Raw genomic sequence first — 17,206 nt, 5'->3', positions numbered from 1 at the left:
CAACAAAAAACTGTCGTTACGCTCAAGTAAGGCTAAGAAAGACTGAACTTCAGTTGTTTAGTATAAAATATAACTTAAAATATTCATTCATTTACATTTAACATCAAAATTATCTCCGATATATATGTCGTTTATGTTAAAATATAATAATAACTCTATCATTGATAAATATTAAAAAAAAATGAAATCATTGTAAATTTTATAGTAAATGAGCAGTTTTTCCCAAAGTTTTTACGTTTTATTTTGTACATTTTCACTTTTTGCAAACCAATCTGTTTTATCGCTAAATGTTAAGTGGTCAGTGCAATCCACCCCATGTTAACAGGGTAATTCCCTCCTATTCCAATAAAAATAAATAAAAACACTCATATTATTTCCAGTTTTATTGAAAGAAATAATCTGTACAATCTAAGAAATATATTGTATCACAAAAGGACGTTTGTCGAAGGCACTACAGTACAAAATCCGCGACGAGTACACAACTAATCGCACAGTTCAAACAGAACATCGCTTATATAACAGCTATCAAACTGCACAACTCCGTACATCCACCGCGGAAACCTTACATCTAATCAACAAAGTAATTGTCAAAAAATAAAGGAATCGATAACAATACTCTTACGCCGACCGCACACCACAAAAATACACCAAGATCACTCCGTGTGCGACCGTCCTAACGATTAAATACATAAAAATATCGTTACAAAAACAACGTTACAATAACACTACTAATTCCACGTCATTTTAATACTTGCAGTCTTTGATTTCGTTGTGACTACCAGCATTAAATTAATAATCATTATCATTATTATTGCTAAACGGTAAATAACTATAATTATTTACAATATATTCGATGAAAAATATTTATTATTAATAATATATTATGTAATATAGATTTTAATTCGAATAGGAATGCTCTGCGCAGAGCGAAGTCTAAAGTACCTAACACCGTGCAGGAAGAACGTTCGTGGCAAAATGGCAACGGGGCCGTCTTAGTTTCTAGTGGCGAAATTGGAAATAGTGGCAAAAATCTAAAACGTAATACGCTTTATGAAAATAAAAACATGTAAAACACCCCTCTTGGTTGCGGGTAAAAAAATAAATTGCATAATTGAACATCATTTTTTGATCAGTCAACATTAAAATCAAGTTAACACAATTATGGCAACAATCTTACAATGTCTCTTGGCAGCATACAAAAATAAATAGTTACAGAACTACATTAAATAAACACACTATACAGCCCGCCAAAAGTGTTGCCATAACTGCGTTGTAACTGAAAAAAGTAAATAATTGAGATCATATTGACTAAATCTACCCGTTGCCAATGTGCCATTATTTTTTATTTAAACAAAGGCGTGCAACACAATTCGCTACAAAAATAACATAAAAAGCTACACAATTGTTGTTTCTATAAAAACACGCTTGACAATTAATGATCAACGATCATGTTTTTTATATATTTTTTTCCGACAATAACTTATCAAACATTCAGTCTTTCCGTTCACGCAATGAATTGTAAATGTTGTTTTAAATACGTGTTTTTATAGAAACAATCGAGCAGAATACACAAAATTATCATCGACAATAACCATAGATTCTACGCGTCGATTACACGAAATCTCAGTCGACGCGCGGATAAAATAAATCTTCGTATAATGATTATGCTTCGTTTACACATTTTAAAATTAAATGGCATTAAAACCTCGAGCGCTCAGGTACGCTAAAAGCTACGATTCCCATTTCAATATTCCAATTTACTGGCATTTTGACCCTTAGTTATGGGCATAGACAACAAAACTGACAGTCAACTTCATTTATGCTTATTAAAAAAATGAAAAGACACTCCATTCATTTGTACCTCATGGGTGAATTAAATTATTCATATTTATATTTACGATAAATATACACGAATTTAGTCTTTTATTATTTTACAATGTCATGTCATGGATAGAGCATAAATAATTTCTATTGTCTATGCCCACAACCAAATATAATTTGAGTCAATATCTTATTTCACAATGGCAAGACAGTATCAATTAAAACTTTAATCGTCATTATTACAAAAAAAATAGCCTCACATTGCCAAATTAGTAATTATATTTGTCATTTTAAATCATAGAGAAAATGCATCAATTTGATCGAGTATTATCTAAGGTCGAGCTTGTCAATTTTCGTTTATTAAATTATTAATTGACGTCTGAAGAAACGTCTTACCGCCCCTTTGATAAAGGGAGTATTATAAAAATCTCAATATACCACAATGGTAACATTACATTTGTATAAATATAATTTTACATTTACATAAATATATCTTAATGTAATCTTTTATTAAAGGCACAATGCGATTGGTGTATAAATAGGGCTTTTATATTATACCTCGACTCTTAAACTCATATCTGGATATGTTTAGATTATTTACGCACAGAAATCATATTTAATCATTATTCAAGTCACATTTAATGTTTTACATTATTAACGAATACGTATAATAAACAACCTAAGAAGTAACAGTAAAAGTAACAAGTAAAATATCTAAATAGCTGCCTCATGGAAGCAAATAAATTAATATAATATTCAAGATTAAATTGAAAAAATAATGCATTTATTTTATCAAAAATATGATATATTCAATTATCCGAATCATAATAAAACACTATTTTGTTTCCAAGTTCAATTATTGCTGAAATTAAATAATCTAAACATATCCAGATATTCACGCCGAAATATAGTAGTTACTATATTTCTATACGTCATTTCACTTACAAATATTGTATTTGTCTAAACGGAGCGTAGGGCAGCTGCACACATTACGTCTCATAAGAATATGGATACTTTGACAATGACTGACTGACTGACAAAATTATCGACAATGACATAAATATGGAAATATGTCCTTACATTATTCTTATGTCCCTTATTACGTCCTCATAAAACGGTCATATGTAGACACGTTAAAAGCATACGTAAACGGAACAGGTCGAGACGTATCAAACGTGCTTCTATTAAACATAATGCCACTTAAGTCTGTCTGTCCGTACATTGCTCTGACCGCATCGTATACGCTTGCCCAACGGACACATCGACGTGTACGTACACTTCCGCAAACACTTTTCGCGTGCCCTACGTACCATTTAAACGCATACAATATCTTCAAAACATTCAAATAATCCTTACCCACGTCACTCTGCACATTCCCCCTCACCTACTTCTTTCCACTTGACCACCTCACTGGCTGAGGCCGAATAACTTGAGCGCGTTGAAGGCGGTGGCGAGTGCGACATCCTCGGGGCTCTGGCCGAGGAAGCCCGCGATCAGCTCCACTATGGCGGGCAGGGCACAAGGCTCATTCCGTTGGAACGTGCAGTAGCGGTTCACGAAGTTCATGGATCTGGAGGGGACAGGTAGAAAACAATATAATACAAATAAATAAAAAAGGGAAGGTCCCTTTAATTAGAAGTCTTTATAGTTAAACTCTGAAAACACTGGCGATGGTCACACCAATTTCTGCCTTATAGAATCAGTGTAACATTGCTTTATTTTGATTTGAAGGGTTTGGTAAGCGAGCTTATACGAGACATTCCAGTAGTCCATACAGGTTGCAACGCATCCGTGACTGGCAGACTTCAGGTAGAACTAAAATCGTGTATCGATTTCTGAAGTTGTTCGAAGATGTACCTACGTGGACGGCAATGACATTAGAGAAATAGCATTATAATTTGCTACTTCTATATAATTTAAAAAAATAAGTAACCTGCCAGCAAGCATAAAAACAAACATACAATATAAGAAACACCACAGCGAGCAAAGAAACAAACAATCTCACCTCTCAGTCAACGAATCCTTGACATGCAGCGGCAGCTTCGACGCCCTCATATTCGGGTACATGAACGGCGAATCAGTCTCCACAAGCAACTTGTCCAAAGGCAGGATCCTCTCTGACAGCAACCTGCGTATACCGCCATCAGACTTGTCCTTGCATATGTACCCTGTGATGCCGAGGTAGAAGCCTTTCTCTATGTACTTGATGCCTTGTTCCACTGAACCGGTGAAGGAATGGATGACCACCGCCGGTAGACGCGCGGCGTACTCATCTAGGATCTTGATCAAATCGTCTTGGGCTTCCTTCTCGTGCACGAAAAGAGGTTTCCGTAGCTCGCATGCCATCTCCACCTGAAATTTAAATCGGTGATTTAGATTTAGTTTAATGAGCTTCGGGAAAAAGCGAGCTTGAAACATATCCGAATTAAAAATACTAGAAAGGAAAAAGTGCTACAATGGCAGCAGACCAGTTTGCATTTGCCCCAGCATCAAAACAAGTGGCAGTAAGTGAAACGGGTTTTGTAAGAACGGAGTCTTCTCCTAGCTTCAATTCGTATGACCTTCGCAATACCGACGGGGGAGGGGGAGGATAATTCGGGTCTTGAGAATAGCCTCTTAATAGACCTTACCTTATTGTACTTTCTTGTTGGTCCAAGTTTTCATTAGGCATAACAGCTGTTACGATAGTCGGAAGACGTAGACTAGCTAGTAGGCTAGTATTATAGACTAGTAGTAGTAGACTGTAATCCGTAATTCCATGCAGCTACGTGTCTATTTTATTACGTATTGGCATAACTATTCTACAAGATACTGATTATTCGGGAGTCTTTGCTCGTGTTACTCCAGTCCTTCTACGAGAATTACCACAGGTAAATTAGCTTTGATACTACTACCATAGTACACACTTTTCATTTATTTATTATTATCATTGTCTTAATGCAATAACAACTTTTTGCCGGAAGCGTTAACAAAATGTAGTACATATCAATAAGGAATATACTTGTCATCTATGATGGCAAATTTCGTCAAGCGACCAATCCTTATAAGCGACACTATCAGATGGTGGAATAATATAGAGGTGTATTTTTTTTAAAAATGAACTCGTTCGATTCCCGGCTAGGGAAAAAGATATTTTAAAAAACTAATGATGCAGTTTTAGTTTTTATCAAAATCGGCCTCGTAACTCCTTTCAGCATTTTTCGCTAATCCTTATAGTTTCGGATTTGGCCCTGAAGGCCCGTTTTAAAAATTCACCCTGTATAATATGTGCAGTAATAGCAGCACAGATTGGTCGATAGCGGACGTCGTGGGCGAGTGTAACACAAGATCATATCAATGATAAGCTGTGCCGCTGAGTTCTAGATGATATGAAGACATTCGCTACACTATTATGTGCCAATGCTCGGTGCGGGAAGATCTAGAGCGTACTTCAGCACGGTGCTCGAACACAAATCCGCAAAGATAGAAAGAAGAAAATAAATATGTAAATGATAAATTGAAGGTTGTCTAATCCTTTTAAAATCTAAGATCCGTGACAGTAGTATTCATAAAAGTAATTAAATAAAATTGTGTATCCTACGGAGATATTCGACGATCGATCGATTATTGTAGCGCCCTTAAAAAGTATGTGTTCCAACTTTTCCTCCATGTACCATCTACCTAATACTTGACCGAATAACGAACTCAACTGAGAAGATAAGATATGTAATTCGGCGAATTTGTCTTAACAATTTATTACAGACCCCGTCGTGAAAGGGTCACCATACCGATCTAACACGTAAATGGTTCCGGGTTCAATCCCCGTCTAGATGAATCTAGCTATTTAAGATGAATTTAGATTACGTTTAGATTTTGGGACTTTGTGTATTCATCTTTATATGTATTGATGGCACTTACAACTAGAGATGGGCAGAGGGTTTAAACCCATCGGGAATAAACCGGGTTTTTACCCGGTCGTTGGGAAGAAATAGGGTTTAAACCCGAAAATGGGTTTTTATTCGGGTATTTACTATTTTCACGCATATCTATCCTTTTTTAAGCGCAATTATTACTTCGATGATGATACTGTACTAAATATGGACTGTAAAAAGACATTTACAGCGCCAAAAATGCCATTTATCACGCCATTATAGATGCAGACTTAGGTAAGAAGCCAATTAGCCTTTGATGCAAATTTCAAACAATGTCCACGTCCCGTTGTTATTCTAGAATATAATATCCTGTGGCCCCTATAACAACAAATACTAATAATAAAAAAAACATCAAATTTTTTCAGCATATTCCGCTTTATCTATTGAACCGTAATACGTAGACAGTTCAAATTTTCACAAAACATTTACTTCTATGGTTGCTATGAAAAAATATATGTCGTGCTCTGACTACAGTATACAAAATATTTATTATAGGGTGGAATTTTGAAGTGAGCCTTCAAGACTAAATCCTAAACTATAAGGATCGGCTAAAAAAGCTGAAGAGAGTTACGAGGCCGATATTGTGAAAAACTAAACTGCATTAGTTTTGCAAAATATCACTTTTCCTTTAGTTTGTCATATATTACTACTTTCTAGAATTTGACCCTTGTAAGCGACACTATGCGATGATGGAATAAATACAGGGTTTGAATTTTTTTTTAATGAACTCGTTCGATTCCCCTATTTTCGAAAAAAAATAATGATGCAGTTTTAGTTTTTATCACAATTTACCTCGTAACTCCTTTCAGTTTTTTTTCAAACTCCTATCTATGAAAAAATTACACTTAGGTATTTTAGACAAATATAACGACACCTTAACTGTCGAAATCTATCTAACCAGATCCGAATGTAGATATTAAAAAGATTTACAAACATACAAAATATGCGCAAAAAACATAACCGTTCCGTGGCAGTCGGGTAAAAAAGTAGGTAAAACCTCAAAAATAACATTAAAAAATGGAAAAACGTTGAAAATACCGTAGAAACTTCTAGTACATCTATTCAATAAATATTTGAACTATTTTAAAAACTGTCAACAGATTTTATGAAATCATTTTTAAATACCCGAATAAATACCCTGTGGGAGGGTATAAACGGGTATTTATCGGGTTTAAACCCAGTACTGGGTTTAAACCGGGTGTTTTGCCCATCTCTACTTACAACACATGAAAAATCCATGTTTGGGGCTATGAGTCTAGAAAGCGTTATTTTATTTTTCATATAGCATATAATCTTTAGTACTGTTTTAAGAATGGGTATTTGTATATTCCTCTTTAAATGTATTGATTGCACCGAGCCACCTACAACACAGAAAAAATCCGAGTTTGGGCTACCAGTGTAGAAGGCGATATATTATTACTTTAATTTAATTTCTACAGTACGGTAGGTAACAAGTTTATTTTGCAGAGATGCGACCTCGCTAAAAACGGACCAATTAATCCCAGACGCACTTGAGACTGGCCAAGTACCGTCTGGTCAACGTCGCGTCTGATAGTCATGACTCAACTAATAGCTGCTATCGAATATCAACAACAACATTTTACACATTGCATTTGCATTTTTTTTTATAATATGAAAGTAGGAAACGAGCACGCAGCCCACGTAATGGTACTACTTACTATTACGTGGGCTACTGCCGCCCATGGACATCTGTTTAAACCCCAGATAAGATTAAGAGTCAGACCTAAGGTCGGCAAGAGTCGTCCACAAAACTTTCCTACTCCTATGGACCAAGCTGGAACCCCTCAAATAAATATGTCTCCCTTACCGCACCTTTCAAACCGGAATACAGCAGTGCTTAACACTGCTGTTATTAGGCAGGTACCTCCGGCGTCGAACCAAGCGTTCTAAACTTCTAACGGATTAAATATTAGTCCTCTTAACAATGTAACCTGCCTGTCATAATTGAGGCTATTAGTGTGCAACCGTAAAGAGAGTGATGACCCTCCTGGCATAGTCATAGTATTCGGGGTCCTATCACCGGTAAATATATTAAAGCGATGAGTAAGTACGAGGGCGCGTTTTTAAGTCCGCGGAATGGCGGGGTTGGAGGGATGATAGCGGGCTTGTTAAGGGCGGTACGTGTTAAGTGACTCATAAATAGTATAAATATAAAGTTTTATCACAATTGCATCATTAGTTTTAAAACTATCGACAATTAAACAACTCAATCCGGAAAAAAAATTAAAGTATGGAGAAAATCGAGCATCGCGCCGTTATAAAGTTCCTTACCAAGCAAGGAAAGTCTGTGCAAATCATAATGGAAAAGATGTCATCGGTTTACGGGGACTCTTGCCCTGGAAAAACGATGGTTTACAAGTGGAACAACCTTTTTAAGCTAGGCAGGGATTCACTTGAAGACGACCCACGACCCAGACGGTCTGTTGAGGTGACCACTCCGGAAACGATGGCGAAAGTCGAAAAATTAGTACTGGAAGATGCTCGGCTAAAGAAGGAACAGCTTGCAGAAATGGTTGGAGTATCGGATACAAGCATTTTTAAATTTCTGCATGACCATCTTGGCATGACTAAGGTCAGCGCGCGGTGGGTGCCGAGAATGCTCACGCCGCCTCAAAAACAACAGCGCGTTGAATGTTCCCGTGCGTTTTTGGACCTCTGTGGAGAAGATAAAGATATTGTATTGAATCGAATTGTTACTTGAGATGAAACTTGGGTTCACCATTATGAACCTGAGTCTAAACAAGACTTCATGCAGTGGCATAAAAAGGGTACAGCACCTCCTAAAAGGTTTAAGGTGTCACAATCGGCCGGAAAATTCATGGCGACAGTCTTTTGGGATTCAGAAGGAATTTTGTTAATAGATTATAAAGATAAAGGTGTCTCTATAACCGGAGAATATTACGCAACTATCCTGGAGCGGTTAAAAGAAGCCATCAAAGAAAAAAGGCGGGGAAAATCAACCAGAGGTGTCCTGCTGTTGCACGACAATGCGCCCGTACACAAAAGCCGTATTGCACTGGCTGCCCTGCATAAGGTGAGCTTTGATATTTTAAATCACCCACCCTATAGGCCAGACCTGGCTCCCAGCGATTATTATCTCTTTCCAAAAATGAAAAAAGAGCTTCGTGGAAATAAATTTTCTACAGACGAAGAAGTTAAGGACGCAATTTTTCCGACAAGGACGAAACATTTTTTATGAGGGTTTAAATAAGTTAATACAAAGATCTTAAAAATGTATTCGTCTTGCAAGAGAATATGTAGAAAAAAAAAATAATTTTGACATTTTATTTTCGCTCCTTGTCCCTCATTCCGCGAACTTAAAAACGCACCCTCGTAAATGATGAATTCCTGACGTAGATCTGCGTGTCCATATAATTGGTATTGTGTAAACCCCAGGGAAACCCAGCGTAGTGTATGTAAATGTATGTAGTATGAATGTAGAAAGCGTCATTTATAGCCGGGGTCAAAGGAGTCACCCGTTTATTTTAAACCGATTACCATAGTGTTGGAAACGGCCGATCGTATGGTTTGATCTTGAAACTATTATAGGATTAAATGGTATTAGATAACAATGTTACCTTACGTGATTTATTGGAAGAGCTTATGGCTTAGTGGTATGATAACCTCCCGCATAGGCCCGACTTCAATACTTGATTTTTCTAACATATAGTATTATAAAAATATGTATATATGGAACATATTGAAGCAACATAGAAGCGTGCAGTCCACCTTAAAGTGGTCATTACCGCCGATGGGCATCGATGTTATGGACCCCTAGAGAATTGAAATTCTATATAAGGTTGACGTAATGCATTGATAACCCCTGACTAATACATTGTAATGACGCAAAAGTGACTCTGCCTAACGGTGTTGTTGAAACTATAATTACAACAGCAGTGCCACTACTAATACTGTTGTTATAAGACATGCTACTGCTTACTATGTGGTGGTGGAAACGGATTCAAACTACGAAAACTAATTAGTTTAGGTATATAAATATTATTTATCACTAGCTGACTCGGTAAACGTTGTGTTGCCATATAAATAAAAAAAAATGTTAAAGGTGAACAACCCTTATCACTTAGGGGTATGAAAATATCTATTATTCATACCCCTTAGTGCTATCTGGTAACTGATTCTCCGACCTACTGAATATGCATATAAAATTTGGTGAAAATCGGTATCGACGTTTCGGAGGAGTACGGTAACTAACATTGTGACACGAGAATTTTATATATAAGATAAACAATGCATTATTTATAACACAAGTCATTCAATCATGTTACTCGCAGATGATAAATGATAAAGAGATGACATGTATTGATAAAACGCAGGTCAATCATACTTCATGATGATTGTTCGTGATAAACATGTAACTCGTATTGATAAAGTTATATCATTCTTATATAAGCACTAACTTCCGGCCGCGACATCGCTCGTATGGACTCCAGATTATGATTTGAGTATGGATTTGTTACGTCTGCAGACATTGAGCGTGTCAGACGCGTGCCGTGGCAGGCAAAAGTATTCTCATATACAATGTGTACTGATGTATTTATATCTACCGTAATAAACAATCGCACAGGATACGAATACGGCCGCACTTGTTCAAATGTTGTTTTTTTTATAATATTGGAGTAGCAGACGAGCATACAGTCCACCTGATGGTAAGTGGCTACTGCCGCCCATGGACATCTGTAATCAACCCCAGATAGGATTAGATATTCCTACCCGAGGTCGGCCACAGATGCGCCGCTACCCCTGAGGACTAAGCTGGAACGCCTCGGAAAAGTATGTCTCCCTTACCACACCCTTCAAAACGGACCACAGCAGCGCTCAACACTGCTGTTATTAGGCAGAAATAGGTGTACAATATTTCTGTTGTATAGAAGACATGATTTTATTTAAATGTATGTAGACATAACTGGGGCCTAAGTCGTAATATTCCCATTTAAGATAAAATAAATTGCATTGAAATCTTCGCCAAAAAAAGTTTTTCTTTTTTCTTTTAACTGACTTACTTAATAAAAACTTATTAATATTTTAAGTTTTAATTAATAACATTTTAATACTATTAACCCTCACGTCGCGGTTGTTACCATACCGGCACACCACTCAGTTTGGTTCTGGTATCCCCCGACCAGTATTTTTATAAAATGAATATATGTAGTTTTTGTCCAGAAATTATCCTTATATCCTTCGTATTCATTGAAAAACAATACAAAAAGATGCACGTGGGCACAACCCTAACGAAATCTTGAACGCTTTTCAACTCCAAAAATGGAACTTAAACCATTGGATTAAACGACGACGGCTATTTCCAATCCTATTTCCATTCTATTTAAACAACTCATCGGATGAAGTCTCGTGTTTACTAAACATGCATTCTCCAGTCATTTCCTTAAACTGAAATAGATTTGTATTTCGTAGACACGTTTATTTTTGAATAACATATTTTGTCCCTTCTATGAAATATGTAATACTCGTGAATAATACGTCACATTGCTGGGCACGGCTCTCTACAAGAAAATGTAGTTGAACATATTCAACTAGGCCACTCGAGTACGTATTGGCGGTACCACAATTAACCATCACCAACCAATACTATTTAAAAACAAACAGATTTAAACCAAAAAAATGTTATTTAATAGCTACTGGCAGGCAATAAGGTGCCATTAACTGGTATTTTTAACTACCAGCATAATGTGTGGTTTGAAGGTGGTAGAACCCTTTGTGGTTCGACTCCGGCGGCACCACCGCCACACCTATTTCTACCTAATAACAGCAATGTTAGGCGCTGTGTTCCGGTTTGAAGGGTGTGGTAAGGGAGACAGACTTTTCCGAGGCGTTCCAACTTAGTCCTCAGGGGTAGCGGCGCATCTGTGGCCGACCTCAGGTAGGAATATATAATCCTATCTGGGGTTGATTACAGATGTCCCTGGGCGGCAGTAGCCACTTACCATCAGGTGGACTGCATGCTCGTCTGCTACTCTTATATTATAAAAAAAATCACCATTAACCACCAGCTGACTAACATAATATGAGAAGCCGTATCAGTCCTCAGGACTAGCAGCGCATCTGTGACCAGATTCAGGGTGCACCTGTTCTGTATGAAATCGGTCACAGATATACATGGGCTGAAGTGACCAATTACCACCAGGTAAATTGGAAGCTCATTTGTGCTGGTACTTTTTGACTATCAGTTCGGAGTTTTTTTAATGTTAATAGTCCAAGAGCTAATGATTGAACGGAGGAGTCTATTTAAACTTCGCCTTGGCACGGTTCCTCTAAGCGTCGTTTGTACAACACTACCACTACACAAACGTTGTTTACTAAACAAGTAAACAAAACCATCGCGTATACCAAATTAACATCTCAGTCACTTCTAAATTAGTATTTTTTGAACAAGACACGCTTCTGATATTTTAATTTAATGCTCTTACAATCCCCAGCAAACCACTGGATGTAGGCTACTCCTAGAAAGTAGGGCTTTGATGGTTACAGTTCTTTGGTGAGTGCGGCGATAAATATGTAGAAAGATGTCCATCTCTTAGATATAAACCACTGCTGTGTTTTGATTGCAATATAATTTTATAAATACTAATGAGCGTTTGTTTGTTCGGTTGGTACACTTTCAACTAGAACCAACTACAGCCTTAACTACAACCACAGAAATGTTTTTTATTTGTCAAGAATTCAAAAAAATAACTGACAAATCAGCCTTTTTGAAGCTTCATTCAATTTCAAGGCGACGAAGTATCTTTACGAATCTATGACTACAACTTACTGTTTTGAAATTTTGTACATACGCTGTCAGGTATCTTTCATCCCTAAAAAGTACCATTCCTGATACATAAAAACAAACTTCTCTTTTATCCAGATGAGCTTAAGGACAACACCAAAATATTGTACTGTCATGACCTCTGACGCGGCAGAAAGATATATATAAAACACGTGTACGTACAAAAGACGTTTTTATACACAATCACCTATGCCTACCTACATACGTGTCGTGTTATTGGCCGTGCGATCTTGCTCCGTGCGGTCACACCCTATATTTAGCTGTGAACCGGGCTATCAAACCGTTGTGTATCGCCTCTCGTGACGAAAGTGAAATTAACTTCATTAAGTCACGCAGGGAAATATGTGATAATTAATACGTGTTTTATTTGCGTGGTTATTAAAAGTAATAGTACTTTTTATTAGACAATTTAAAATATATTTGAAATATAGGCGACGAAAACATAAGCGACAATTTTTTATAGTAGATACATCTGCGTATTAAAACTAATATTTATATGACTTAAGCCTCAAGATTAAATTTTATGAGAAGACAAGTTTCTCGAGGTGGAAGAGTAATGTGTCGATGATTAAGTGACTGGAAGAATAGACTAAGATCTTTAGCCTTCAGACAAGAACACTGAAGATAGAAGCGGAGCCCGAGGGTGGCAAAGAGACTCCAGGCTCAAGCTCAACCATCCAAAATATTTTAGGGGAGCGGTAAAATTACCGAAATAGGGGATTTTTTTTTTATTCAAAGACCACGATCTTATACGGAGACTCCTTATTTATGTATCCTATGGAACATGACAAATTCTTTAATCCTAATAATCCTAAATAACATCAGTTAACTTAAGCCCCTTCGCAAGGAAGATTCAAAATTTTATTACTGCTATAAATATCCCAACTTTCATCTTACGATGTAAACAGCAACATTGAAAACATTGTCGTTAACGACATACTAAGAATTTTCAATAGCTACCAACGGAAATACTAAATCCTATTGCACGGAGGAAAAGTATCATAAGAAAAAACATGAATAATTCATTAGATTTTCTTTCCGCAAACACTATATGACGATTCGTATGAGGAAACCGACTGATTTTGAATTCATAACTAACTACACAATCGGCATTGTTCGCTGCACTTAATAACAATTAATGCAATTAGAGACGCTAATCTAAGAGCCACTCAAACTGTTCCAGTATTAATTAGCGAGATCATATTACACATCATTACGACTGCTTGCGTTTTTACTCGAGAATAATTTTTCGAGCCTATGTACGTATGTATGTATCAATGTATGTATATGTATGTGTATGTATGTATGTGTGTATGTATGTCTTATTATTTCACACGCCCTATAGCCCAAACGGCTTGACGGATTTTAACATATAAGATGTCGTTGGATTTATTTAACCTGTGCGATTGAAGCAGTGACGTAAACTAATGTAGTTCAATTTTTAGTCATTTGAACCTTTTTTAGTCCTTTGAACTAATCATAAATCTATGTACAGAAAAAAATGAAAACTTTTTGAAACACATGTGATAAACTTATTTACACTTACAACCCCAAAATAAAATGAGCACCCAGATTTCAAAGTGATAAACCTTCTTATATACCTACGTCTAATGGCCGAAATTTGATAATTTCTAGTATGAAGAAATGGTTAATGTCTATTTTTGGTAACAATACATGGGGTCGATTAATTATTAATGACAGGCATAATATGTGTATCTGCCTTTTACGAGGCCAAAAACAAGCAGACCCTAACATCATCATAGCATTAGCATCATCATGATAGCCCACAATTTCAAGTTTGGGAATCAAACCCGCGCCCCTGTCACCACTCACCTGCCGCTTAAACACGTCCCGCTGCACCGCCGGCTCGCTGAAGTCCTTGCTGTAGTTGAGGCCGCACTCGCCGAGCGCCACGCACTCCGGCGCGCTCGCTATCTCCAGCAGCTCCGCCCACAGTTCCTCCTCGACCATCGACTTCGCGTCGTGTGGGTGGACACCTGGTTACAGTTTGTAATGTCAACCCTTTTCTGGGTTACTGTTGGGCACTGTGTCCTCTCAAATCGAGAACGGTTAGGACATAGTCCACCTCAGTGAGTGTCAATTATAAGAGATCTTTTTTAATTGTTAAACCTAACGATTAAACAGACGTGCTACGGAAAGTAGTCAACGCCGCCTATGGACATTTGCAACAACAGAGGAGTCGCCAATGCAACAATGGCTTTGGATGAAAGCTCTTTTTGTACTTTTTTAGAGAACCCCATGTCATAGAGCTCCGGAAATACCTCAGAAGGAAGTTCATTCCACATCTTGCATGTTCATAGCAAGAATACTCCGCTTGTTGAACACTCGGGACCAAAGCCCACTCAGATACTTGTAGCAGATATGTAAAAATTAAAAATTAAATAAACCATGAGGGAAAATATTGTAAAGAATATTTCTTCTTGCACTAAGTCTTCAAATTTCTACTTAGCTATGAGATACTGTAGTCTAAAATTCAGATGGGCTTAGTCCTCTCTTTTCATATTTATAGGAAACCCATAATCAGTATTCTAGTTTTAATTGTTTGTAAAGTTACCCAAAGTTGCTGCAAATATTAATTTCTTCAATTTCCTTAGCATATTAAACAAGAAATACCTATAGTATGATAGCATCATATGAGGATCCAATACATACATAATGAATTAATGTTTATCAAACATATTGTTAATACATTGAAAAATATAATCAGCTACAGACATAATCAATTACTGGTACATTCCGTGACTCACCTTCCTATACAGATAAGCTAATTCTACTTGATCCTATACAGGTCATGTTTTGTTTTAATTGTCACTAAATTGAATGAACAAGACTATCATATTGATAAAGTCGATTAAGGACATAGCACCTACATATGTGGTTCACAAATAATGATATGGTGAATAAATGTGTAATATTATTGTTTTCTTAGACAAGATCAAAATTTGTCAATTTTAGCCTATTAGAAATTTATGCAGCAAATGAAATGATTATTTATTTATTATTAATAACAAATTTTAATAAACTATTTCATAAACTAACACAAACTGAAAGAATGACCTTAAACTGACGGAGCTAGTCATGGAAATTGGATCCGTTTTTAATACAATATAAATGAACAGTAAAAAAATTCTGATATCTGAAAATTCATTTAGGTAATAAAGGATGAAATTGTATAAGAAATTAACATTATTAAAGTAAAAACTATGGAAAGTAGTTTTTAGACTTCTATTTATAAATTACATATGATTTTTTTATTTCATCCCCTAAAGGGATAACTGCCATATATAAAATCATTCCCTAAGGGGTTAAATGAAGAATCTAGTGTCTTACCTGCTGTAGAGTATATAGTGCTGGGGTAGAGGCGGGTCAGTCTGAGGGCTTCCTTACTGCTTCGTACCGATGTGCCAGTGACCATGATTTTCTGGACGCCTACGTCAACATATTAGGTTTTTAATTTTTAAGTTTTATTTTATAATCTATGTTATAATAAACATTCTTTGAATTTGTAATTTTAAAATATTTGCTTATAATGAAATAGATTTAAATTATTTACCCCTCTTTTTGTAGATATATGGGTCAGTATTATTAATTGAAAGCCAATTTTATGTAATTGTATATTCTGTCAGTCATTTCAAAATAATCGCTATTTTATAAGCATTACAGGTACTTTTACATAACATGTTAGGTAACTCTTAAAGCCTACTTTACAAAGTAATGTTATGAATTAAAGTTAGTATGTTTTATTGTAATTTTGCATATAGTTCTTAAATTTAATTTCTCTAATAACAATGTTATTGCATTTGTAAAGCCTGGCTAGGATGGATGGCTCACATTTTCTTATGTTGACATTCTGTTGGGTCACAAGCATTCCACTTCATTTATAGGATACAAAAGATATAAATATTTATAAGATCCAATGAAGCCTGGGTAACATAGCGCTACACCTACAGCTGGGTAAAGCGGCAAGACCCACAACTAGTATTTCGCGTGACGTATGAAAGGTATTACAATTACAACACTCGCGTGTTACGCGAACATTTGCAAATGCAACTATTTGGCACACGAATAAATTTTCGCTCCGACTTCTGTGTTATTTATGATGAAACTATTACAATCGTTTGTTTTGCACGCAATATTTCTGCATTTTTGGTTCCTCACGTACCTGCATCTTTCGCCCTTTGCACCACAGAATCGAGATCACGGCCGTATTTCTTGTTCGTCAAGTTTGCGCCAATGTCGATTACAATAAGATTCTCGTAACAACCCTTCAGTTCTTCGGAAATCTGCGTTTCTTCAGACGTCATTCTCGAATGTATGAAGCTTATTGATGTGGTGTTTATCTAAAAATTTACACGAATTTTACATTTTGCACTTCATATTTTAGCACACTGTCGTCAAAATAAACTTACAAATTGTATCAAACACTCCTGCTTAATAAGCTTCGTGAAATTTTAATGACTAGTCGAAATGTACACCCTTCTCACTGAGCTGCCACCATGTTTTGTTAGGTTTTCCATTTCAGTTTTCCTCTTACAGTAAAATGACACTGTCCAGTGGTATCAGTGATTCGCTAATTTTGCAAAATTTAAGCATTGCTATTGGTCGATTTGTCTCACTTATTATGTCAAAG

At 36.3% G+C, this 17,206-nt stretch overlaps 1 protein-coding gene across 1 annotated transcript; it reads right to left on the bottom strand.

The window, feature by feature from the left end:
* Positions 1 to 370: 370 nt before the first annotated feature.
* Positions 371 to 17,146, bottom strand: LOC140742650 (3'-5' ssDNA/RNA exonuclease TatD). Its single transcript, XM_073073600.1, has 6 exons — positions 16,986 to 17,146; positions 16,739 to 16,916; positions 15,907 to 16,005; positions 14,389 to 14,552; positions 3,827 to 4,173; positions 371 to 3,391 (listed from the first exon to the last, which is right to left on the bottom strand). The coding sequence occupies exons 2-6, from the start codon at positions 16,878 to 16,880 to the stop codon at positions 3,229 to 3,231; spliced, it is 915 nt and encodes a 304-aa protein (XP_072929701.1). The 5' UTR covers positions 16,881 to 16,916; positions 16,986 to 17,146; the 3' UTR covers positions 371 to 3,228.
* Between the last annotated feature and the right edge of the window lie 60 nt (positions 17,147 to 17,206).

The sequence above is a fragment of the Epargyreus clarus genome, unplaced genomic scaffold (genome assembly GCF_041222505.1).
Source record: "Epargyreus clarus isolate Ecla_fem2 unplaced genomic scaffold, WU_Ecla_fem_2.2 ptg000006l, whole genome shotgun sequence".
Classification (NCBI taxonomy): domain Eukaryota; kingdom Metazoa; phylum Arthropoda; class Insecta; order Lepidoptera; family Hesperiidae; genus Epargyreus; species Epargyreus clarus.
The sequence above is the reverse complement of the archived record's forward strand: the minus strand, read 5'-3'. Positions and strand labels throughout refer to the sequence as shown.